Below are 25,402 nucleotides of genomic sequence, written 5' to 3' on the forward strand. Positions count from 1 at the left end.
ATTACTTCAAATGACAAATGAAAACCAACAGACATATTGTATTGTATTAATCCATATTTTTTAATCTCAATTTTTAGAGGGACACAATAAACCTGGCAAATGAAATGTTGGACAAGCATTAACCATTAAAAGTACAAAAAAAGAAAAAAGTAAAATATAAATTAAAAGAAAATGAGAATATCCCTCCAAAACTCTAATAACAAGCCTGGATTACACACATACACCTGGAATGACACAGCACCCTTCAGGTTTGTTTGACTTTGTACTGAACAGTGGGCCTTAGTCCTTAGCAGGAGCTAATTGACACAATATAGTATAAACTGTTGGGCAGTGAGTCACACTGATGCATTTTCACTTGACACCCACAAGGGGGCAGCAGGACACAAGTAAATCACCCCCAATGCCAGGCTTGATTTGGTTCATGCCTTTTGTTCACATCCTCACCTCCAACAGGTGCTGCTCACCCATTAAACAAGAAAATAATGAAGCACAGGCATTGGGCAGAAGGCACAGCTGCTCCACACAGCTCTTTGGCATCTCGGTGTAACAGTCCCATTCAAATTATGAGGAAGATAACAAGAAAAACAAGAGAGTATAGCATCCGTGATAGTATTGCAGTAACATATGGTAAAGTACATTCACAATGGCAGATTTTTTTGGCAATTCAATCAATCTGTGTATGTGTGTGTGCATATGTGTGTGTGAATATGAAACCCACGCTCAATGAATTTCCACTGTCAGTCATCAGCATGCACAGCCACGCTGGCTGCCGTGGGGCGTGTCCTTCAGGCCATCCCCCTTGTGAGCGGCTGACGGGCTGGCATCACCGTTGACGCTCTCGTTCATCTTCTCACAGATGACGTCCACCAGCTTGTCAAACACCTGCTTCACGTTTATGTTGTCTTTGGCACTGGCCTCGAAGAACTGGAAGCCTGAAGAGCGAGTCGAGAGACAGAGAGAGAAAAGAAAACAGTATGAGTTATGATTAGTAAGTAAGGTTTGGTTTGTGTGTCCTCTTGAGCATGTGATAAAAGTGTGTGCGTGTGTGTGTGTGTGTGTGTGTGTGCTGACCGAGCTCTGTGGCCAGTCTCTGGGCATCCTGGGTGGGAACCTGCCTGTCTTCCTCCAGGTCCAGCTTATTGCCTACCAGCACTACCTGCGCGTTGTCCCACGAGTACGTCTTGATCTGGGTTGCCCTGGGAAACACCAGCACAACATTTTCACAACCACCTGTCCTGCAGTGACCATCTGTCTCTTCACAACACTGAGCAAAATCTGGTGCTCTTTTAGCCCTGTATATATGCATTTCTTACACTGAAAACGTGCATCATCAACAATTTGAGATGTTCAAAGAAAGTACTGGAAAGCAACAAAGTCCATTTACTCAAGTACCATATTTTGGTCAATTTTTAATTACTTAAAATTACTTAACAATATTGTACTTTTTATTTACTACATTTATCTGAAAGGTTAAGTAACTAGTTTGCAAATTATAATATTACATATAAACATATGATCAAGTTACAAAATGTTATGCATTGCTTGCATAACATAATATGCATAATATGCATAGATCGAACTCTCCCGCAGTGTAAGAAGTTAAAATTAACTCCGCCTCAACCAGCTGTGACACTAAAATGCTGCTTACTTGTTAAAGCATCAGAAATAATATTCCAATAATATGATCTATATATACAGTAGCAATATAGTAAGTATAGATTAATAAATCAATAAATATAATAAGTAAAAATACTGTTATAAATAACATTATAATAAGTATGCGTATTTTTATTTTTGATACTTTTTTTCTTTTTCATTTACTGTTATTTAATTCTTGTTTTAGTAATCCCACTACTGCTGTTATTTTGCAGGATTTTAATATGGTTATCTCCAGCTTCTTATACTATTATATTATGCAATGACTAGAGTGAAATCATCAGATTTGTTCTTTATATGAAAACCGTGTCTATGAATATGCTCTATTTTTCTTTGCCAAATTTTGTTACAGCAGAAATGGAACAATTTCCCCAAGTTTCATCTTGTTAATTTAACATGTAACAAAAGGACAGGGTGTCTCCAAACAAACAGAAAATCAAAACAACATATCCCTTTACAAATGCCACACACACACACACACACACACACACACACACACACACACACACACACACACACGATTTGTGGAGGAACAACACAGCACAAATGTCGGCATTCACTTGTGGCACACAGCAAGCACGGCACACAACGACCACACAACCCAATCGCGCCACACACACACACCCACACGGAGATAGGTTGATTATGACTTAGAATACTACGCGGTTAACTAAGAATCGGTTTTTTATGTTCGGAATGATATAGAATGCGAGAAATATTCATTGGTCCAGATTTGTAGGTGTATAGCTTGTTCGTCGTCTTGCTTGTCAACCGCACTAGGACCCACACACACACACGCACCACGTATTCAGACTTAATAGTATGACATTATCCTTTGTTCCCACTGCCATCAGGTTATACAACACTCCAGCCAAAGGAAGTGGACTAATCTAATTATTATTGTTTGTCTATTAACTGTTTTTATTATTATTATTATTATCAATATTATTATTATCATCATCAACAATGAGCTAATGGACACATGAATTTCCCCTAGGGGATAAATAAAGTATCTATCTATCTTTATTATACCTATAGCTGTACCCACCAGTCCTGAACAGCGTAGAACGACTCCTGGCTCGTGATGTCGTACATGAGCAGGAATCCCATGGCTCCTCTGTAGTACGCTGTGGTGATGGTCCGGTAGCGCTCCTGCCCTGCTGTGTCCTGTACACACACACAGTTCATCTGAGAAATTCTGGTACGCTTTGGGATCAGTTACTTTTACTGTTTAAAACACAACAATCTCAAGGAAACTGTGAATTCACAGAGGTCACATGAAGACTGGGTGACAGGGAAACTAAAATTACCACTGACAACTGAACTGACATGAAATTCCAATACATACAACATAGCCCAAACCTCATCATTAATATTAACGATAAACACTTCAAATTATTCCCGAACTGAAAATGAAAATTTTTTTCTGAGAGAAGGAAACAAATAGTTGACCTGGCTGTCCTGAGAAGGAGAGATGAATCATTAACTCAGAAGTTAATCCCTCCCATCATGTGCTGATGTTGCCACACCCTGTAAATACACCAGGATGTGCTCTCTGCCTTTTGGCTATGCCTTCAGGGACAAAAATAAGTTCTGAGGATGTTATTTGTCTTCTTTATGCTGATTATGGGAAAACAGTTAAACCATTAAATGAAATTGTTGTTGTGGACACATTAAAATTGGATCATTAAATAATGCAGATTAATCTAGCTGATGAAAAGTAATGCCAAATATTAACCTGGGCACTCTAAAGATGGAGATTTGGGGCTTGTCAGTATAAGATGTTACCACTGTCTCAAACCCTTGTACGCCCGACTTTGGTGCAGTGTTACAAAATGAGTTGAGGTTGTTTTAATGCTCCCATGAAACCCATTCAAGGTGTTCAGCAGCCAATAACTTTTTACTTGTACTTGGCACTTTCCTCGTGTAAAATTATGCAACTGTATCATTGTTAAGCTGAGCAGAGAAGCCATGCTACTCTGAATCCATTACGCTTAAAAAAAAAAAAAAAAAAAAAAAAAAAAAAGGAAAAGAAAAGATGTATTACTTTCATCTAACACGAGTACTGTGGGTAAGTCCTCGCCTTCCACTAACATTCAGTAATAGATCTGTCCTGGGTGTCAGTCTGCGCAGTAGGCACATTCAGCTCCGGCAGCTCCAACCCATGCATCTTTCATGAACCCTGCCGTCTGGGGACGATGTTAAACATCAACTGTCATTAACTCCAGACTGTGAGAAATTAGTTTATGCCACATCCATGACAGGCAGCGGCGTGCAGGAGGGCAATCTAGGGAATGGGGTGAGGATAAACAGTCTGTGTTGTGTAACAACGCTTTCAAAAGCACCATTCACTCTGGCTTTGGTTGAAGCTGCATTTTAGACCCTCTCAACCCCCAGGTAAATGCCTTTAATTACCTTAAGTAAATTACAGCTCTGACATTAAAGCGACTGCAGCGTTTTATACTCAGTGTTGCTCATATACTCTCGAACATGTCTGCTGTTCAGTATATTATGAATATATATATTTTTTTATCCATCATAGGGAACGAAAAAGCCTCTAACAGAAATTATTAGGAGCATTTCAGACCTCAGTGATGTGAGTGTCACAGCTCTTTCTAATACGACACTTCTGCTGTCGACTCACTATAAGCCTTAATCCTGTGAAACTAATTTAACAACAGTTTAACTATCATGTTTTTGTCCAGAGGTGGCCAGCTGTTTCTTTATCCTTTTTGAAAAAGAATCTATGCTTCCTTACTGGGACGTGTGAGTGAGTGTGGTCCATTTATGGCTTTTCTGATACAGTGGGTCAGTGTTGGCCATTTGATCAATGTGGAATTTTGTTTCTTCCTAAACACAGTTACATAAAAATGTCTGAAAAACCTGCAAAGCAATTTGATTTACATTAATTCAATTGTTATATAAGGTTTTTTTTTGTGAATCTGTTTAGTTAAAAGCCAATATATACCTGCCAAAAACTCCCTTCTGATCAGTGGGAGAGATGGCTACTTTGCTAACCCACCCACAGCAATGGATGGATTAGCAGTTTAGGTGGGTTTTAATACAGAGTTTTTATCCATCATGGTTTCTCTGTCATTTGCAGCTCTGCAAACATTAGAATCTGCAAATATTAGAATTATAGAAAAAGCACTATGCACTTTTCATAGTCAAATACACAGTAAAGATTTGCAAATATCAACATCTTTAATGCAAATATCTTGGTGTTGTCAACCACTTCCAATGACCTACATCAGTTCTGTTTGCAGATACATGGCTTTGGTCCAGCAGAACTAGCCCCGGGCAAAACAAGGTGACTGTTTCTAATTTTTCAAGGCTGTTTGGGATGTCAAGCAATTGCCACTAGTAGTAAAGTATCTTAAAGTGGTTAAAAACAAACCATATACATCAGGTTTTTGAACTCGGTAATCTAAATGTCTGTGAGCCAGATTAATTAGAGTGAAATCTGGTCAAACTGTAACTCTGTCTGCAAGATTTCAGTTCCCAACTTCTGGACTGAGCAAACATCTTTCCCTGAGTCAACGAGAGTCGGAGTGTGCTCTGGCCCTTATCTGCCCAACTGCCACACTTTCTTCCTGCTGTAGAGGAGAAACCAGACTATGTGTGTGTAATGGCAAACAGTTTCAGTGCACGAAGTCGAAGGAAAATCTGAATAATGATGACAAAGTTGGAACTAAGCAACTTTTGTTCTTGGATATCTTTCTATTGCAAGTTTTTTCTTTTATAGTTTTCTTTTGTTCCCAGTTTAGTTTGCTCCATGGACAGAAAAGTTAACTGGGAAAAGAATGTGGCTCTATCGAACACAAGTACAGCTAATTTTCATCAAAAACAACACTTACAGTCCGACTGTGGATGCAGTGGTAAGATGCACATTCATGTTTTGAGAGACTTGTTTGTGTCAGGACAGAATTATTACATTTTGTCCGTTAAATAATCTACATACATACACTGATCTTCCTTCAGTGTGTGTATTATTCAGCATATATCTTTTAACGTTGCACTGTATTCTTCCGTCTTACCCAGATCTGTAGTTTGACCCTCTTGTCGTTCCTGTAGATGGTTTTGACTTTGAAATCAATGCCCACTGTGCTGACAAAGGCTGATGTGAAGGAGTCGTCTGCATAGCGGAACAGGAAGGAGGTCTTTCCCACGCTGCTGTTGCCGATGATCAGCAGCTTGAACATGTAGTCAAAGTTTTGGTCAGCTGCATCTCTCTGCTCCGGGCCTGCCCCTGGATCTCTGGCTAATGCCATCTATCAAATAAAGAACAATAGCAGAGGAGGCTTTCAGATTCATGAAGAGACTGTGAAGCCTGTGACCAAAAAAAGAAGTGAGCAGAACTCGAGTGCTGAAAGGATTATCTGAAATTAATCTGCAGCAATTTTGATAACATTTTTGATTAAATTGCTGAACTATTCAACTAACTCATCAGCAATGCCAAACATCCTCCAATGCGAGGATTTGCTGCTTCTCTGCTTTGTATCATTTTAACTTTAATCTCTCTTTCTTTCTTTTTTTTGTAGTGTTGGTCAGAATTTAAAGACGTCGGTTGTTTCTGGGAAACTGTTGTGGACTTTTTTCAGCTTGTTCTGACATTTCATGGACAAAACAATTAGTCAGTTTAATGACAAAGACAGCAGAATATCCGGTATGTACAGGAACAATACAATAACCTTAAGTTCAAACATATAGTTACAGGTTGAGTGCGTTGCACTTGGCCAACAGTCAAGTAAATTCATGTACATTTAAGATCAAGGACTGGTACTGACCTGCTCCTTTGTATTTTGTTACATGCTAGATATCACATGACATCCCGCATGCTAAAAATGATAATTAATGCAAAACACAAAGTTAAAAGGCCTACCCTGCCACCGATGAATTACACTGTTTGATTCTAATGTTTTGAGGCAAAAAGAAAAGATGCACCCTGTACCAATAGTTCCAAATAAATCTAATTTAACAGAACATTTTGATTCAACAGTGAACATTTTCAAGGCTAAGTTAATGCAGTGGAGGCAGGGAATACAGTCCTGTTAACTAAAATGAATTGATTATCAACAATAAAACACATTGAAATTCATGAGGGCAATCACATCACCAAGCACTTTATTAGGAACACCTGTACACCTGCTTATTTGTGCAATTATCCAATCAGCCAATCACGTGCCAGCGGTGCAATGCATGAAATCCTGCAGATACAGGTCAGAAGCTTCAGTTAATGTTGACATCAAACATCAGAATGGGGTGTGTGTGTGTGTGTGTGTGTGTGTGTGTGTGTGTGTGTGTGTGCGTGTGCGTGTGCGTGTGCGTGATCTCATTGACTTTGACTGTGGCATGATTGTTGGTGCCAGATGAGATGGTTTTAGTATTTCTGAAACTGCCAACATCCTCTCTGGTCTCTACAACAGCAGAAGTCCTGTCAGCCAAGAACAGAAATAAAATCTGAGGCTGCAGTGGACACTAACTTCACAACACTGGAAAGTTGAAGACTGGAAAAATGTAACCTGGTCTGATGAATCTGGATTTCTGCCCAGGCACACTGATAGTAGAGTCAGAGTTTGGCATCAACAGCATGAATCCATGGACCCAAGCTGCCTTGTGTCAAGAGTACAGGCTGGTGGTGTAATAGTGTGGGGAATATTTTCTTGGCACACTTTAAACCCCTAAAACCAATCAATCATGGTTTGCATGTCACAGCCTATCTGAGTATTGTTACTGACCATGTGCGTCACACAGCCTACCATCTTCTAATGGCTACTTCCAGCATGATAATGCACCATGTCGCAAAGTAAAAGACGTCTCAAACTAAATTCATGAACATGACAATGAGTTCAGTGAACTTCAGTGGCCTCGTCAGTCTCCAGATCTGAATCCAGTAGAAAACCTTTGGGATGTGGTAGAACAGGAGACTGGCAGCATGAATGTGCAGCTGATAAATCTGCAGAAATGATGTGACGCGATCGAGTCAACAAGGAGCAGAATCTCAAAGCAAAGTTTCCAACATCTTGTGGAGTCAATGTAATGAAGAACTGATGCTGTTTTGAGAGCAAAGAGAGGCCCGTCCCAGTGTTAGTATGGAGTTCTTAATGAAGTGGTCGATGAGCGTAAATCCTCCCTTCATGACAGTTATAATGTTCAGTTTTTGTTGAAAATGTCATTTTGGGGGTTGCAGTTTCTGGTGCTATTGAATTGTATTGCGTTATACGAGTTATATGTTGAGTATGTCATGAATGTTGACAACTGAAAAAAGGAAGAAAAAATTTAATTTACTGTTTTGCTGAGACCAGTGGTACATCTTGTAAAAGGCCAGGGTCACAACTATTTGAACTAAGCATGCAACAAGTGTGTCAACTATTTGCACAGCTGATAAACCATCTATGCTACGAGGACTTGTAACTAAAGAGTAAAAAATTATATATATACTGTATACATACCCTGAGTTAGGGTTCGATATGAGTGATGAGAACCATTTGGCTCTATCACAAGCCTCCCTTGCTGATAATTGCCTGATACTGAATTGGACGTCTGGGAAAGAAATGTGGTAAGACAGAGCTTGTGTGTTTTAATTTCAGAGTGAGGAATCTCAGCACAAGTCTGAAATTAATCCACACTAACAGCCAAGCAGATTTTCATGTTGGTAAGTGAAAAGAATGGTATATCTTCCTTCCTCATCGTTCTTAGCTCTCATCTCTATGCTATGAATCATGGCCAGCCAGAACATGCTCCTTCCACTGTTTCTCCCACTATCAGTCATCCACTGCTCTCCCTGTCCATTTGTCACATGGACTACGGACTCACATGTTATAAAACTTATGGGGTCAGTGGATGCTGAGCAGGGGGCGAGGGGCAATAGATTCTCCTCCCCTCCCTGTATACTTAATCCATCATGCGTCTGACCATTCATCCACCCACTGACACTCCCACTTAAACACACACACAAACACACCTGCACACCCATTTATCTTCCTTTACTCTCTCTCATATTCATCCATCTTTGCATCCCTCCAGTTGTCATCCATTCATATCTTGCTCTCTCCCACTCAATCCACTCTCTCTCCCTCCTCCATCCCTCTGCATCATAAAGAAGCTGAGCCATCCATTCATCCAACCCCCCCCGCCACCCTTCTCCTTTTTCAGAGAGGCTGAGCTGAGTCCTACTCCTCCCTGATTGCTGAGATGTCTCTGGAGACCAGCTCAGCATTACCACATCCAAGGCCATAAAGAGGAAAAGAGGAGCTGGCAGGCATGCCGCTGAACACACTCAGCAAAACACCAGTATCCACGCATGCGCCTCAACATCTAGTATAGAAACACCTCAACACTGATGTGTGGAGGTTTATGCCGCTGGATGTATTTACTTTAGCAGGAGACAAAACAGGTCCTCTGGCACTAAAGCGACCGCCTCATAGTACAAAATGTAACTGAAAGTATAGGGGAAGTTAGACTTCATTGAAGTGGAGTGTGCACTTCCGAAGACCAGGCTACTGTTTATATGAGGACACATGGGCTCGTGGTACTTGTTGACACTTTCCATACCACAATTAATGTAATTATAAATGTGCACACCGGCCTAATATGCTACAAACACAAAGATAAAAGTTCATTTTCTGAGCCCTTTGCTGACACTGTATTAACAGTTAGCCTAATTTGCCTACACCGCCCTACCATACGGTAACTCACCTACAACCTGATGACACTTAAACAAACCGCTCTGCCTTTACAGAGAAATGTTTATTTCTTACCTTGAATAATGTCTTTCTTCTTCGTCCGTCCTTCCCACGGTCTTCCTCTATCTGAAAGCCGATGGATGTGCGCTGGTGTCGGGCGCTCCTCTTCAGGCGCTCCGATCCCGGATTTCCAGACTGTGCATGTGCCTGTCACTGGGATATCCACCGTTTAATCACAGTCAAGTCAAACAGAGTATATATAGCACACTTCCGGTATAGACTTTCAATATAAAACCACGATTGCTCGAGGACTTTCGGGATACTTCACAAACACGGAAGTGTAAAACATTAACAATGTTGTCATTGTTTTCATCTGCGCAGTATATTGCAGTACTGTATGTACTTTAGAATCAATATTTGTTTAATGGTAATACGCAGGGCTGCAGCAACTGATTGTTTTATGTATCGTTTAAATTATTGATTATTGTGATCAATTGATTAAGTGATTAATCAATAAAACCCGAGAAAATGGAAGAGTGCCTATCTGCATTTCCCTGGGCAAAAGTAATGTATTCACGTTGGGTATATCTGATTAACAATCCAAAACCCCACAGATTGCAATACCATGAAACAGAAAAAGCCTAAACAATCAATTGTCAGAATTATTGATGTCGATTGACCAATTGATTTTTTTGCACTAATCGTTACAGAACAATTAATATGGTACAAACCTGACTCATTCTGCATGACCAATTGTCCTGCTGATCTTTTAAAGTAAAAAATAATCACATTTCCGGTATTATCCTGTCCGTCGCTGGCTGCTTGACACAGTTTCAGTAGTAAACTTCAGTCGGGCCTGATGGAGTGTGTGTTGAATGGCGCAGGCATTACGCACTGGTTACGCACCCGAACTCATGACCTCTCAGTTAAATTGGTCACTTCTGTGCCGTGGATAAAATACAGCAGCTGATTCGCAAAGTCTAAAATCCCCATTTACTACGCTTCTCTTCAAGATGTAAACTGCTGAAATATTACAAGTCATAAGTCAGACAAACCAGTTCTGGGCTTTATCAACAAGCTTCAGCCTGACTGTGAGCAATGCAGAGAGTCATGCAACCAGTCACATTAATCATGTCCCAACCAGATCAACTCTAGTTGTGTTTGCAAACCACAAAAGATTGTATTGTTAAACACTGCGAATACCCCTGTGCTGTGAGGCATCTCTGCGAATATGAAACAGAGTAAATCATGTTGGAGCAGGAGAAAAACCACAGCCGTGAGGCAATGATGCAACAGACCTGTCCAAACTGCAGCGTGAGAGAGTTTTTATTGGTACTTGGCAACCTATAGTCCCTGAGATCGCAGTAGCACACCCTAAACAATATACTGGATTTTTACAGCCAGTGTAATTTCGAGTTATACTGTGCACAACGTGAACTGTGGAAAGGTATTAAACTCAAGCTCCTAACTAGCATACATATTCCCCTTAGTTCTGAGAGGGAAAAATCACATAATAGATTATTCATCATGTAATGACCATGAAGAAACAAGATCAATTTGGTGGAAATCTTTGAATAAAACAACTGTAATTAAACACTGTCAACCTGTGACAATATATAAAAACACAAACTTGAATTTAGGAATGTAAGAAATATTCTCACCTAAGAAAAACAAGATGATTTCTCTTTTAAACCAGCCCAACCCTATGTTGTGGATATTATCCTAGTCTTATGTCTGCCAAGCTGTACAACTACTGCAGCACTTCAACAACAGTGTTTTTGTACATAGTAAAATAAAACAAATGCAAAAATGAAACACATAAACCAGACTCGTTCTTATAAATCAGTCTCTTTCAAAATCAGAGCTGTTTTCTTAGAAATATTGAAAAAACATGCCTTAAAACTCCAGTCATCTTGTACAGTAACATCTTCACTTTAACATGAACAAGTCTTCCAAAACTTAAAGTAACAGAGCCTCCTCACAGTAAAAAAAAACAGATCCTAGAGGCAGTTTCTGGCCAAGCTAATTGTAGAGCTTTTAGATGCACACCTTCTACCTCAAAGCTCTCTCATGAGCTCTGACTGAGCAGGTTTTTGGTCAATTGATCGGTGGTATCGAGCTGGATCACTGTCCACCCATAACCTGTGGAACTCCTTGATGAAGGGTTGCACCAGCTCTGGCTCCTCAGTGATAACGATGTTCTCCATGTTGCTCTGCACTGCTGTCAGCGTCCAGTTGAGGGAGCCGGTGATGAGGAGCCGATGGTCCATCACTGCAAACTTGTGATGCATGTACACAGAGCCCACGCCACACCGCACACAGATCCCTGGGGAGCAGAAGGTAGACAGGGAGGACAGTGAAGAATGAGGGAAAATTCTTCAATGCTTCATACAGTGTATGTGTGTTGATCCAATCCAGTCCTACTGTGAAATTCTGGGTAGTGCACAGAGCGAATCAATGAGAATTTCTGCAGGTTAAATAGCATGTAAGGTTCTTTGAGTTGAGTGGAATACAATACATAAAGGAAAACAGTGGAGTTAAATGACTATTCAAGGATCAGGAATGAATATTCCTGTACTTCAGTCCACTTTAAATTTAGAACAGAATTTCGAAATGGACGATACTGACACATGTGGCCTGAGGAGTTGTGAAATGGAAGAGTGATACAGGTAGAACAAATTGAAACCTCTGCCCTTTCACCACATAGACTATTCAACCTCACTGTAACATCATTGCATCAACAGCTCAGCGCTTAACATTTTAAGGTCACATGAGTGTTTTCATACTCTCCATAAGATCATAAGACATTTCTTTCTCTTATCCAGTCTGAGCAAAGAAAAGCCTTTGGGTGGAAAAAGTGGCAAAATGATGGAAAACACAAAAGCTGGGAGGAAGCTATCAAAATCTGACAAACAATTTTACACTCTAGGCCTTTATATTTATTTAATTTGTTATGTGTATGTTTATTCTGATCATTTTTATTAATCTGTTGTGCCACAAAATAAATAAAATCTATAAATCAAAGTCATTTTTTAATGAAAATGCTTTCAGCCTCTTAAACCCCCCAAATTGTGTATTTAGTCTTATTGTCGAGTACTGCAACGTGTGGAACAAAAATAAAATTTAGGTTACAAAATAATAACAGCAGTAGCTATTTTACATAAATCAAGTATAGAAATTAAAAATAATAATGTTGGAATATGGTACGGATACTTAATTTGATATTATTTTGGTACAGAAGCAGAACGGAAACATAGACACAAGAATTACTTTAGTAAAGTATCTGATTTCAGTTTGCATAGATCAGTGGTTTTAAAATTGGACTACATACCAAAACAAACAGAGAGATTAGATATGCAAGTTCTCTCTCGAAAGGTTAAGTGCATGCTCATTTAAAAGAAAAGGAAAAAACAATTATAGGAAACGTGTTAGATTTTCTGAGCATTTCTCTTCCGAGGAACATGATCCCTACAAAGAACTAATTGCTCTGTGTAAATGCCTTTTTGGCTCTATGAAATCTTGTTATTAGAAAGCTCAAAATGAAGACAGCCAGAAATGATGAGAAAGAGTAAATGCAACTGGAAATAAAATGATAATGTCTTTCCAGTTTTGACCCCAGAACACGGACAGTCCAGAAGATGCCCCTTTATGATCATTTATGAACATTTTCAGAGCCTGTTCACAAAGTGAACTGAAGGAAATGTTTCATAAACAAACTCTGGACAACCCCAAGCAGTGTGGTTGGTTTAGCGCCAGTCACACTCAGCTATTTGATTATGAAATGTTTCTGCAGAACAATGACTAAATACAAAAGATACAGTAGAAGAGCTGATTCTCCCTTGTGTCAGAGGCTTGCGGTCAAAACACGCGCGCAGACGCGTGCGCACACACACACACACACACACAAACACACACACACACACACACACTTTGAGAAACACTTTGCCTAATGACATTTGTTGTCTGGTTGCCAATTTCTTACTTACTTAATTCTTACTTAACAACATACACTAAAAGTAATTTATTAAATGCAGAGAGGGCTGAGAGAGAAAGTGAGACAGTGTGAGCCAGACACGTGACACAAAATCTTTCGGTGCTTTCAGAGCATGATTACTCTGACTCATAGGAGGGCTTGTAGTGGTGACGTCCATTCACCCAGACACTTCCTATCATCACTCTATTCACTACTAAGGAACCCTGTGAGACTTAATGACAGTGACACTGGTAGTTCGAGAACACAGAGTGAGCACCTTTTGTTGAGTAAGACCCAAGTCATGCTTACCATATTTCAATTAATATTTGTCCATAATAATCCCACATAGGTTGGTGTGACTTATTTTTTTCAATAAATAATATCTCTATAGGACCTAAACATGAACACACGAAGACAAATGTACCTCACAAAGATTCAAAAAATAAATGGATCTGTTACTCTTACCAGACTTGCGGAGGATCCCTATCTGAGAGCCAGTGATGGCGGTATAGTCCTTGTCAGTGAGGACTCTGATGATAATGCCCTTTCTATGCAGGGCTAGTATAGCCCTGCATAGATCCATGTTCGAAAAGGCAAAAACACACAAATCCAGAGAGGATGTTGCAGATAGGAGGTGGTGGAGAAGACGGGCGAAAGAGGTCTCTATACCATGAGGCAACGAGCAGAAACAGGAACTGGAGGACCAGAAAACAAGAAAGAAAACAAAACTGTGTTATCTAAACAGTCTTTACTTAACATCCTTCATGCTGCCTTCTTCTTGTGTGTTGCATCTTTCACTGAGCTTCTCTAGAAACGGAAAAGACATATTGTGTGGTTTAAATAACTCAAATTGGAAAAAAAATGTTGTGAAGTTGGTTGTTGAATTCAAGTACCATCAATGATCTTTCGTTTAATCAAGGTCTGGTTTTTTGGCTTAATTTTATCTGGAGAAATAACTTCAGTACACTGGTCCTGCTGAGTAAAATGCAGCGGGGATTAAGAATGGTAAATGCGCAGACTAAATCCACTTACTGAAAGTATCTGGGGGCTGAGAATTTATTTTGCATTAGTGGCCATTATGACAAAAAAACTGTACAGTGATACAGAGGTAATACTATCCTTTTTCTCCCTTTTACTCAATACAATGCTTATGTCTCACTCACTGAGGTGAAGAGGGACGGAAGAAGTGCTCCACACAGGTCATTTCTGAAGGGAAGAAGAGGACCTCATTCAGGGTTCTCTCAGGCCTGCGGCGACGAAGGAACCAGGCAAGCAGCTCCAGAGAGAGGGCCACCACCCCCAGGCCAACCACCTTCACTGTCCACATCACTGATATCTTCAACAGAACAATACTAAAGTAATGTACGTAATAAGCGTGGTACAATGCAAATATAAGTGCTTTGGGGAGTTTTGTCTTACATGATCATGGCCATTTTCATAGCAGTCTCATGCAAAAGTATGATTACACTGTTTTGTCTGTGTGTTCTCTACTGCTGAAAGAAATCTATTGAATGATTAGTCAAGCTTCTCAATCTTAAAAATGTGCTGCTTTTTTTCTGGATTCTATCATTTCAAACTTAATATCACTGTGTTGTAATCTGTTTGAAGATTGAAGAGCATTTGTCACTATTTTCTGACATTTCACAGACCGGTTTAACTGTTGAGCAGAATAGCTCACTTCATTTGTTAACCAAGCTAAGCTAACATGACTCAATGTAAATTCCAGTTAAATTTACATTGTTCAACCAATGTGTTCTTGTTCCAAGACGCTGGTGATTTGTAAGTTAAAATACAATATAAACGTCGAACATTGATGAAAGAAGACATTCTGCGACACAAATGCTATGTGAAATAAACGAACCTGCCGATATGTATCAAAAGTTGACACCTGAACATTTCTAGGGTGGAAGGAGCGTGCAAAAACAGCAAACTTTGGAGTCTTTTCATCACCATTATCTTACCTGCGATAGCTTCTATCGCCACCACGCGGGAATAGGCTGTGTCAGACGCATAGGTCAGAGTCTGTTTCGTCACTGCCAATCATATTGACTGACATGTCAGACAGCCAATGGCTGGCCGCAACCCGCACACTCTCCTCCAATCATTTAATGCGTACTGTTGCCGGTGCCGGGTCTTAAGGAACCCTTTTCCTCATTACTGCAACGTGTGTTTTCTACAACCAAAGGTAAACAAGATTAAAGTTTTTTTTACTTAACACTTACGATATGTTTAGTAACTAAAGCTAGTCGAAGCAGAATCAAAGACGCTTTCTTACTCGAGTCTATTTAACTCTGTTTTAACACTGTTTTTTTCTATTGTGAGGCGATTTATGTTGCACTGGGGATCAACAACAAACATGCTAACGTTAGCATGCTAACTTACCAACAATCTGGTGCAGCAGACTAGAGTTGTTTTCCACTCAACTATTCTCACATATTTTCTCTTTAGTGGCATTCACCCATCGCTCCTGCTCTCCTTGATAAAGTTCCATGATTCTTGTCTCTATCATACATAGACTTGTGATTCAGTTGGTGTGCAATGGGTCGCCGCAAGTCCAAAAGAAAGCCTCCTCCTAAGAAGAAGATGACAGGGGATCTGGAAAGTCAGTTCACCTGTCCGTTCTGCAACCACGAGAAGTCATGTGACGTAAAAATGTAATTAGCCGAATAATATTTATACATATATATATATATCAATACAATGGTAAAGTTTCATTTGTTGATTTCTGAGCTAATTGTTGCCAACTTTTCTTTTGTTTGTCCTGTGGACAGGGAGAGGAGCAGAAATACGGGGATAATATCATGCACAGTCTGCTTGGAGGAGTTCCAGACCCCCATCACCTGTATCCTTATTCATGGATGAATTTACATCGCTATCTTTCTAGGAAATAAAACATTAGTGACACAATTGCAGAATATGTTGAAAACCTTATCTTAAAAAATAACTTTAACTTTCTAGGCATGCAAGATAATTCTTAATCTTGGAAACAGTTAGTCTGACAAAATAATCTCAGCTCAAGGTCCACTCACTAGGTTTTTTTACAAGCTTCCAATAGTCGTCATGCAGGTGGATCAGTTAAAATCATGTAACTTTAAAGTGGCTTGGTCACTTTACTTGTCTGGTACACAACTATTTTCTCAATCTCACGTTCACTTTAATTGAAGCCCGAATGCTGGACAGACTCCAGTGTGCCTTTCATGTTTGAGTGAGATGTCCAGTCAGCTCTGGCAGATTCACAGGCCAGAGTTCACCTGCGTTCAACTTTAACCAAAGCAGATGCACTCCTGTGGTCAATAGAGACACTGATGCACTGTGTTTGGAAATAGGGAAGTTACTTTTCTAGTGTGGTTTATCATTATGTTTAGTACATTGTCACACTGACAGACTACAAATTATAGCATTGCTCTCAAACGTTGTTTACTGTCTGTGATTGCTCTGGTCAATCTTTATTACCTGCATCAGAATTGTGAAATCACTTCCTTTTTCAGGGCTGAGTGCTGGTAAATTTTGTTGAATGTAATATGACCATGCTTTTAGGCTTTGACATCAGATGTGAATGGCCCTCTTGAGCTCTCTCACCCCAGAATCCTTGCCATGACTTTGACCACTTCCAAGTTGAAGGTGTGACTAGTTTTTGGTCTGGTGTTCACAGACAGTTGACATTGTCTATTTCTGGAGACCACTGAGTCTCTGAGTTTCACTGAGGTAAGTGTTCATCCTTGGGAAACCATGCAGCAAAATTGCAGAAGAAAGGTCAATGAGGCCATTCACATCTGAAACCAAATACCATCTTTGAACAAAGACCACGCCTGTGGTTTCTCCTCCATGTACATATACAGACTCCCTTCAGTATTGACAGCTATAAGATGTGGTTGGAATGTCAGGAAAAAAAATAGTAAGTGGACCTTGAATTAATACTGTATTGTCAAACAATTTTATTAGCACTGAACAACTGCTGCTCCTATGAAGCTTTGACATCCTGTCATTGTATAAGACTCATTGAAGATATTATTTTATTAAATTGATGAAGTGCTCAAATTTGATTAGTTTCAGCATTTGAAGAAAGGTTAAAGAAATATGTTAGTGGAACAGAAGCTAGCTTGGAGAGGGAGCAGAACTTTGACTTTAAAAATGGTAATCACTTGATCGTACTTCTGATAAATGATATGACATAGATTCAGAATGTGATTTGCACTGGGGATCACTGCTCACCTCCAGTGTAATAACAAACAACAGCTTTCCTGGGAAACAGTGACTTTACTCTTCTGTATTGATTTTTTTTTATCATGCATTAATCTAAACTCTTATTCTTATGCAAGGGAATGTTTTTTATCCTTAATCCGTTACTGCTCAGATCTGTCGGAGCCAGTTGATGTGTACAGTGATTGGATAGATGCATGTGAAGCAGCCAATCAGTAGCCCTCATGTAGTTGGATGCCTCTCAGGAACGGGATGAGGATGTGGCTGGTGGGTCTGGGCCCATTAGGATCAAACTGGTCGGAGGTTTCCGAATCATTTATTATTCACAGGTTTCTGTATGGTCACTTGAAATTTACACCTGTGTGAATCATCACAAACAGGCTCTGAATTGTTCTTTTCGAGTTCTCCCCTTTGTGAGTAAAGTTTCCACCCACAACTGTAGTCTTTACTCTTGAGATTTATTTCATTATTTGTTACTTGCAGTGTATCCTAATTTATCCTCACACATTGAGCAGGCCTTTCTGTTTTTGATTATTTAGGATGGATTTCAAAGAACCTTTGGATACGGTGTAGACAAGCCTTTAAATAATAGTTGATGTTGAAGATTGCAAAATAATATCCTGTTTTTTATTTTGTTTTTAATTTTGGTTTCTTATGTTTTGTTCACTGGGCAAATGTAATTGTAATTGTGATCTCTGCATTTTAATATGAAACCAGAAACATTAATTTACAGAAACTCATTCTCTATCATACAGTGTCTGACACTAGCAACACAATGTAGTTAGAGAGGAAAATTTTCAGGCGGACTCCACTATAAGTCTTTTCAAAGTCTAGGTGGGAGTAAACTTCTTGATTTTTAATTTGAATACAGTTTAGACCAACAGAAACTCAGTGATGGATTTGTTTTAGCATCTCACCTAAACACAGCATAGTTCATAGTTGAAATATGTATATTCCTCATCCTCAGTCCTAAGGTAGCATTGATGTTCTGGGTTTTGTTCACAGTCATAACTATCCACAGATATTCTTATCCTCATGGAGACAGTTGTGTCACAGCATTAGGTCATTCCACTGGAGAGAGGAACGGAAATCTGTAAGATTTATGCTTTGCTGCTAAGTTCACAAGTTTTGAATTGTTCTTAATCCATTCAGCTTTTCAGGTGATCGTATAGTTTTAGCTTACATGTTTAAGAAATAAAAACAAATCAAAAAGTACAAAGATCTTTGTTATTAAGCGCATGTGTACAAAATATTGTACTCTTATCCTGGAATTGAGCTGTAATACTGATATTTTCCTATGCAATGGCCGAAAAGAAGAATAAAACTGATTTTTAAATACAACGAATTTGAAAAGTGTGATCTTGGAAATAAAGGAGCAATAAGACTTGATACCAGTTAGTTTTGGTTGGTTTTCATTTTATTGTATAATGAAGTAAATGTACTGTATTTTGATAATATGATAGAGCAGATGTTTAATTTGTTAAACAAAGAAATCCTGTTGCGCTGAGCAAAAGATGACACACTTTGGATTTCTGTATTCTTTGTGATCAAGATGTAATTGTCTGTCCTTGAGTTGGTGTAGCTGAATGTAATAGTCCTAGGTTTTTCTTTTTAAAATGTGGAAAGCAAAGGAAGTGATTATATATTACGTGACATAAATGTCCCTTACAGTACTGAGCACCACCAGCTGGTGACAAATGGAGGGACAACCTCAGAGTAAAGATAATACAGTTGGGATTTAGATGACTTGACAAAGAATCTGAGATTTAATAAAAGAAAAGGTAGAACATTCATATTCACAGATACTTTTACACGTCCTAAATTCTGGAACAGGCTTAAATTATGAACTCTGAGTGTAGTATAGATTTAATAATAAAAGTTGAATGAGGTGAAAGAACAGACTCAATTTTCAAACGTGGGCTTTTATTTGACTTCGTCTTAATGGCATCAACAATAAAAGCTATTGTTATTTGTACTGTTCCACTGTTCCAGTTTTGATTTATCACTATACAGAGGTATTGTCAGCTATGAACATGCTTTTTGATTAAATCCTACTACAATGGGACACCCTCAGCTGGTGAATCTATAGACAGCCACAAAAATACATTTTTTTTTTTTTATAATCACAGCACTTAAATTCTGAGGTGTCAAAGACACTGGTGCTACCTATTTCAAAATAAAACGTCTCAGGGCACAGCTTCTGAGCTACTCTCCTGTGGCATCTGTGACCGTGACACATTTTTAGGAGTCCAGTATCCATTCATCCCCACAGAGCACAGGATGTAGCAGATCACAAATGAAAGAAGACACAGTGTAGCGAGGCTGTGCACCAGGCAGCGCAGAGTGATAATAGATGAGATGTGGAGTGCCTGCCTGGGCTCTCCACCCAGGAAGAGTGTGTCCGTGCATGCGCGCACTGCACTGTGTATTGTGTTTGATGATGGACCCCAGCTGGAGAGGTATTGACGACGCCTTATGAAACATGCTGGAGGATGATTACAATGGAGAATGATTATCACTTAGTCTCTCCTCTGTCTCTGCGCGTCCCATCCCACGCCCTCCCCCTCTCTTCTATTTCTCGCTCCTTCTTTCTCCTCTCCCATTCAGCACGCGAGGTCAAGTGTCACTCCGTCTCCGTTGTCAAGGCTGCCAATCACCCACACAGTGAGTGCAAGGCAACTGTTGCCAAGGAAACAGAGCGATTCGGTTGCTAGGCACCTGGAGCTGTGCTCACAATAGTCATTTTGTTGCTTAGAAGCACACACACATGCATACACAAATACACACAAAACCACAGAAATGGCTTTGCCCAATCAACAAGTTTACACAGTGTCAGAGTGAAATTCATATAAATTAGAATTATACACTGTGCTAATAAATAAGAGATTTGCTTACGCAGTTGTAAGAAATCATGGAATAATAAATGATAAGAGTGTAATTTATCATGGGCACATTTGCAAACAAATGCTAATATATTGCTGAATTTGCAGTGAAATGTTGATTTTCTAATTTATAATACTTAGCAATAATGCTAATGTACCAAAAATGTAATTCAGGATGTTTTATTCTAACACCTTTGCTACCTGATTAATCAGCATGCCCTGACGTTTAAGAATTCTTCAAACCCACACCTCAACTTGATCAATAAAAGACATAAACATCCATCATTCTGACTAAAAATAGTTACCCATTGAATCAATCAGTCCCTTATTTCCCCACTGGCACACGGACCCAGTGAACCTACTTAAAATGTGTGTGCTTTCATACATATGGCGATCTATCTGTACGCTTGTTTTCATAAAATCCATCAATCCCCGATTTCCCTACTGGAATATAGATCATTTGAACCCACATGCAGTTTATATATGTGTGTGTATTTGTATGTGTGTGTGCGTGAGGGTCTGAGTCTCCATCATGACAGCCAGTCAGCTGAGCCAAATGCTGAAATGTCAGCCACGGGTGCAAGCCTTGACATGTCCTCATGTGTTACTGTCTCCTGTTGCTGCTACAGGCATCAAACTCTCACACATTTTTAGCATGAGCCAGGGAATCAAAAATAGGAGTGCAATACTAGTTTGTAGTGCAGTGGGATGATGGTTACGCACGGTTATGATGTATCATGCCAAGGTATTGCAGCCGTTTACGTCTGAGGACCCACAATTTTGCAAACATCAAATTCCTGGTCACCGTGAGGAAAATGTTGGATGCAAAGTGTGAAGGACTGTGAAAGACACTCATCAACTGATAAGATTATAGGCTCACTTGTGTGCACAACTGACTGACAAGGGTATGTAATCAAGAAGGCTTGGAATTAACGTCTGAGTCAGGAGACTTTTGTGTTAAGCTCCCTGAACTAATGCCTGGGGGTTTAGCTTAGTGGCATGGTGCAAGTCTTCCTCACCAGCACCTCTGCAGGAGGGTCTGAATCTGGCCAGCGACACAAACTCATTTCCTCCACAGGTGTAAAGAGTGACATGGTTGATAAACCTACGATGATAAAACCTTTTCAGTGGCTGGATTTGATTTGGGCACCTGGCTAGCCCTGATTGCATTCTATTTAAAAACCTTTCTGATTGAACAAAATAAGCCTTTTCCCATAAAACGTCACCTCTGGGTGCTTAATTAAAATCCACCCCATGTCTGTGTCACCACCTCAGCTTGGCTATACGTGTGTATGTGTCTGCCTGGTCTCTGCCATTGTAGTCTACTGAATAGTGCTCTGCTTTTGGTCCACTGTAGATGATTAAGCTTCCACTCGACTACGCGTATTCTCAAGCAATAACATCCACATCTGTATTATCAACCCAAGAATACCCGTGGTCGAGACCGGAGCAAAGAGGCCCACCTCCTCCCCTCCATTCCCTTCTCTCGCCTCTCAGCTCTGGGGCTCATTCTCCTTTTCTGTGTGCATCCCTTCAGCTCCTGCACTCTGAATAAGATTGCAGCGTGGAAGGAGGGGGGTCTGTGTGGAAGCAAATCTTTAAGGACAGCACCTAGGATAAGAGAGACAAAAGAGATCATATTTATCCTTGAATAACAATGCAGCAGCATTGCTCAGAGGTTATAATACACATTTCACACACGCTCCAAGTCACATCTTGAGCACATTGTTAGACTAATAACCCGATTGAAAGCTTTACGCAATAGCCACACACCCACATACACACAGACACACACACAGGCAGCCTGCTATGCATCTTTACCTGAGCTGCACCAAGTAAACAGATTACACTGCCAACAGCTAGTCCCTTTGCTCTCCTCGGTATCAAGCAACCATTTAGCCAAGCGCTGAGGGAGAGGGCAAGCTCACCAATTATCAAATAGGTGTCAGTGTGTGTTACACTGCACTGAGGGGAGAGACTGATTACCAAACAGATGTTCAGCCCTCACCTCCGTCCCCTCCTCCTCACCTCCCGCCTTCTTCCATTCCATTTTCCACTCCTTCCCCCCATCTATCTCCTTCTTCCTATCTTCCTCTCTCCTCTCCTCTCCTCTCCTCTCACTGTTGGAAGACTCACTGTTATGTCCCTCCCCATCTCCTCCCCCCTGAACACACACACACACTCTCTCTTTCTCGGTCTGTCCCATGGAGAATAAGCCTGACTCTTCCCTATCCACACTTGCCAATTAGAGACACAGTAGTTGTCAATCAGAAGCTGAGGAGGAGAGAACGAGAGAGAAGGAGAGTCATTGGGAAAGGGGGGTGGGGTGTGTGTGTTTGTGTGCATGCGTGTGTGTGTGTGTGTGTGTGTGTGTGTGGTGGGGGGGGTTGCATCAGCACTACAGACGGCTCCCCCTGGAAAACTCAGGCGAGTCTACAAACATGACTTGACTGTCTCTCTCTTTCTCTTTTTTTCCCTCTTCCTCTCACTTTTTCCCCGTAACCTTTCCTCTCTAATCATTGTGATGCCCCTGTTGTTTTTCCCACTCTCGCCCTGTGTTTAGCCTCTTACCCCGCTCTTTCCTACTTTCTCATCCTCAGATCAGCCTGTTTATCCACTCAGACGCACACGCATGAACCATACATCATTTTCTGTAACCTTTCACCTATCAAAGCTGCCCACCGTGTGAAACCTGACACTCCCGGAAAGTTCCCATTTGCCGCTGACACTCCTCCCGCCTCACTCACACCCGTGCTAGTCTACTTCATTGTAACGGAAGTGCCAGAGCTAGCCGAGGCCATCACGTCGAGAAGATCGTGACACTCATCTCCCTCATTACCTATACTCTTCTAGTCCTCTCTCCTCATCTCTCTCTCTCTCTCTCTCTCCATCTTTCCTCGCCTCTTCCTCCTTCCACCCAACTGTCCATGTCTGATGGGGCTGCTGATGATGACAACTCAACTGGACGTGTCTTCTGTTCTCACCAAGAGCTGTGAAGAGATGTACGTAGGTGTCAGAGATCTGGTGTAAAAATACACCCCGCTGCTGCCCTCTTCACTACACAGGACCGGTCTGTGTCTGCTCGGTGTCACTGGAATGTCTCCATCTAATTTGAAGACATGCTTCGGTGTGGTTTCAGCTGTGTATGTGGGAGCTAAGCTATGATAGCATGACACTCACATATGGGTGTGCCTGCAGCTGCAGATTTGAATGTAAGGACCAGCAGGCCTTTATTTTTTTTTTGTCACCCCAGTTTTACTTTTTCATTCATGTAAACTGACACACATCTACACATTTATGATCAAACCTTCATTCCCAATCATTTCTTTTTTGGACTGGATAAGAACTTTATTTCATAGCGGAAGACATCTGGTTTGCATTTATAAGAAAATCCATTTCCTGAATTGAGTTGATTGAAAGTGAACTGGCTCCAGCTGGACAACCTAATGAAAGAAAATCGGTCTGTGTTTCATATTTATGTCTGATGCATCAGACTTATCAATCCTTGAATGTACCTGGTGTGTCAGATAGGAAACAGAACTGCAAGTGGCTGTGCCAGAGGCAAAGACAAGACAGGCTTGAGATGGAGACAGAGACTGAGCGGACGCTGGGCTGCTGCTTGCACATTACTGCTTAATTGCTTGGAACTAAAGGCGCTGTTATGAGGATGTTTATGCTTATGCCTGCAATAGCAAATCTTTCCAGTCATTTTGGCTACGCTATGGAGTCTAATAGTCACTACCCAGACAAAAAATAAATGACCCAGTGATGGCTATTGCAACAAATTCAGCCTGGAGAGCAGAATAATATAAAATAAAAAACACCCTCTGCCTTTGGCCAAACTTTTCGTGACAAACTTAACAGAGCCACTTTGGTTTTCTTAATCTTGAAGGGTTTGAATGCATATAGGCTCCAGGTGGCCTACTAGCCCAAATAACCAGACAACCACATACCACTGTAAAATTGCAGATAGCCAGCACCTGTCCTCTACGTGACAGGCTTGGATATTAAGCTTTCTTTGTTTGTAAATACATCCGCTTCCACTGACAAGGAGAACCCAGTTCACAGTGGCAAGCGTGGATTGAATCCTTAACCCTTTACAGGGAGAGTGAAAGAGATTTTAACCATCTTTGTCTTTTTTTTTCAAACAGGCTACAAAGGAGGAAGGCACGCTGACATGCTGCTGGGTTAAATATTAAGCCGCGTGCAGGTGCAGTTCTCATCAGGTAATTTGATAGGCACTTGGGAGTGAGGCTGATGGGACCAACCTGTTTAGTTATCAAATCATAAAGCCTGCCAACGAGAAATTGATCGGGCGTTAATCCCTTGACATGCACTGCTACAAACCGACTGTTGAAGCTAAAAATCTGCAAGTCTTGTTTTCTTCACTTCAGGGATTATCAACAAATATCTGTAAATATCAGGACAGTCTAAAGTGATGGGACCCGGAGCAAAGCCGCGCTGTCAACTGTGTCCAAATCGTTTCTTTTTTTCATGGTAAATAACAGCGAGAAAAAAAATGTAACTTACCGCCATGTCCACCTTTTTGTCAGCTCCCCTGAAGAAGCCGCTCCATATGCCATTCATTGTAATCCATCTGAAGTGTGCGAATAGGCTATAGCTGTGCAGGGAAACGCCCCCTCCCCTCCCCCCCCCCCCCCACGCCAAAACCCTCCCAACCCTCCCTGCTATTCCTTTCTCTCCCGTGCGCTTCTCCTCCTGCTTGTGGGGAATCACATAACCACTCCTTGTTTTTTCCATTCTCTCCGAGGGAGGGATGGAGCGATGGAGCCTATGCAGCAGCAGCAGCAGCATCAGCATCCCATGCAACTCAGCGGCAACCTCTCACCTCTCCTCTCCTCTCCTCCTCCTCTCTTCCTCTCCCTTCCTCTCTTGTCCATGCCTCCATCCAGGCTTGCCGCCGAAGAACATGCCCTATAGTGCATCGGTTCCCAATCTGGGGTCCGGGGACCTCAAGAGGTCCATGATGGAGCTCCGGTAGGCCT

At 40.8% G+C, this 25,402-nt stretch overlaps 3 protein-coding genes across 4 annotated transcripts; 1 reads left to right on the top strand and 2 right to left on the bottom strand.

Moving 5' to 3' along the window:
* Positions 1 to 97: 97 nt before the first annotated feature.
* Positions 98 to 9,552, bottom strand: LOC111237673 (ras-related protein Rab-3D-like). Its single transcript, XM_022766861.1, has 5 exons — positions 9,417 to 9,552; positions 5,694 to 5,927; positions 2,705 to 2,823; positions 1,072 to 1,196; positions 98 to 932 (listed from the first exon to the last, which is right to left on the bottom strand). The coding sequence occupies exons 2-5, from the start codon at positions 5,925 to 5,927 to the stop codon at positions 745 to 747; spliced, it is 666 nt and encodes a 221-aa protein (XP_022622582.1). The 5' UTR covers positions 9,417 to 9,552; the 3' UTR covers positions 98 to 744.
* A 1,819-nt stretch (positions 9,553 to 11,371) lies between these two features.
* Positions 11,372 to 15,817, bottom strand: pld6 (phospholipase D family member 6). Of its 2 annotated transcripts, none has more exons than XM_022766893.1 (4): positions 15,697 to 15,817; positions 14,478 to 14,650; positions 13,780 to 14,009; positions 11,372 to 11,667 (listed from the first exon to the last, which is right to left on the bottom strand). In XM_022766893.1, the coding sequence occupies exons 1-4, from the start codon at positions 15,766 to 15,768 to the stop codon at positions 11,399 to 11,401; spliced, it is 744 nt and encodes a 247-aa protein (XP_022622614.1). In that variant the 5' UTR covers positions 15,769 to 15,817; the 3' UTR covers positions 11,372 to 11,398. The 2 variants fall into 2 exon arrangements, with proteins under 2 accessions (XP_022622614.1, XP_022622615.1); XM_022766894.1 differs by lacking the exon at positions 15,697 to 15,817 and adding an exon at positions 15,276 to 15,301.
* Positions 15,432 to 18,903, top strand: LOC111237698 (transcription elongation factor 1 homolog). Its single transcript, XM_022766895.1, has 4 exons — positions 15,432 to 15,499; positions 15,830 to 15,968; positions 16,086 to 16,156; positions 17,669 to 18,903. Exons 2-4 carry the CDS (start codon positions 15,853 to 15,855, stop codon positions 17,731 to 17,733), a joined length of 252 nt encoding a protein of 83 aa, XP_022622616.1. The 5' UTR covers positions 15,432 to 15,499; positions 15,830 to 15,852; the 3' UTR covers positions 17,734 to 18,903.
* Positions 18,904 to 25,402: the final 6,499 nt, after the last annotated feature.

Source organism: Seriola dumerili, unplaced genomic scaffold, assembly GCF_002260705.1.
Source record: "Seriola dumerili isolate Sdu_G_001 unplaced genomic scaffold, Sdu_1.0 BDQW01001087.1, whole genome shotgun sequence".
NCBI classification, from domain to species: Eukaryota; Metazoa; Chordata; class Actinopteri; order Carangiformes; family Carangidae; genus Seriola; species Seriola dumerili.

What these genes read in the sequence shown, in the direction of transcription:
- pld6 (XM_022766893.1), bottom strand. Translation starts at nt 15,768, where the DNA reads ATGCCACTAAAGAGAAAATATGTGAGAATAGTTGAGTGGAAAACAACT. An exon ending in TCTGCTGCACCAGATTGTTG is followed by an intron (nt 14,651 to 15,696) that starts GTAAGTTAGCAT and finishes GTTCTGTTGAAG; the next exon opens with ATATCAGTGATGTGGACAGT. An exon ending in AGGGATCCTCCGCAAGTCTG is followed by an intron (nt 11,668 to 13,779) that starts GTAAGAGTAACA and finishes TCTGCTCCCCAG; the next exon opens with GGATCTGTGTGCGGTGTGGC.
- LOC111237698 (XM_022766895.1), top strand. Translation starts at nt 15,853, where the DNA reads ATGGGTCGCCGCAAGTCCAAAAGAAAGCCTCCTCCTAAGAAGAAGATG. An exon ending in AAGTCATGTGACGTAAAAAT is followed by an intron (nt 15,969 to 16,085) that starts GTAATTAGCCGA and finishes TCCTGTGGACAG; the next exon opens with GGAGAGGAGCAGAAATACGG. An exon ending in GTTCCAGACCCCCATCACCT is followed by an intron (nt 16,157 to 17,668) that starts GTATCCTTATTC and finishes GTTACTGCTCAG; the next exon opens with ATCTGTCGGAGCCAGTTGAT.
- LOC111237673 (XM_022766861.1), bottom strand. Translation starts at nt 5,927, where the DNA reads ATGGCATTAGCCAGAGATCCAGGGGCAGGCCCGGAGCAGAGAGATGCA. An exon ending in GGGTCAAACTACAGATCTGG is followed by an intron (nt 2,824 to 5,693) that starts GTAAGACGGAAG and finishes GTGTGTGTACAG; the next exon opens with GACACAGCAGGGCAGGAGCG. An exon ending in TTCTACGCTGTTCAGGACTG is followed by an intron (nt 1,197 to 2,704) that starts GTGGGTACAGCT and finishes GGTGTTTCCCAG; the next exon opens with GGCAACCCAGATCAAGACGT.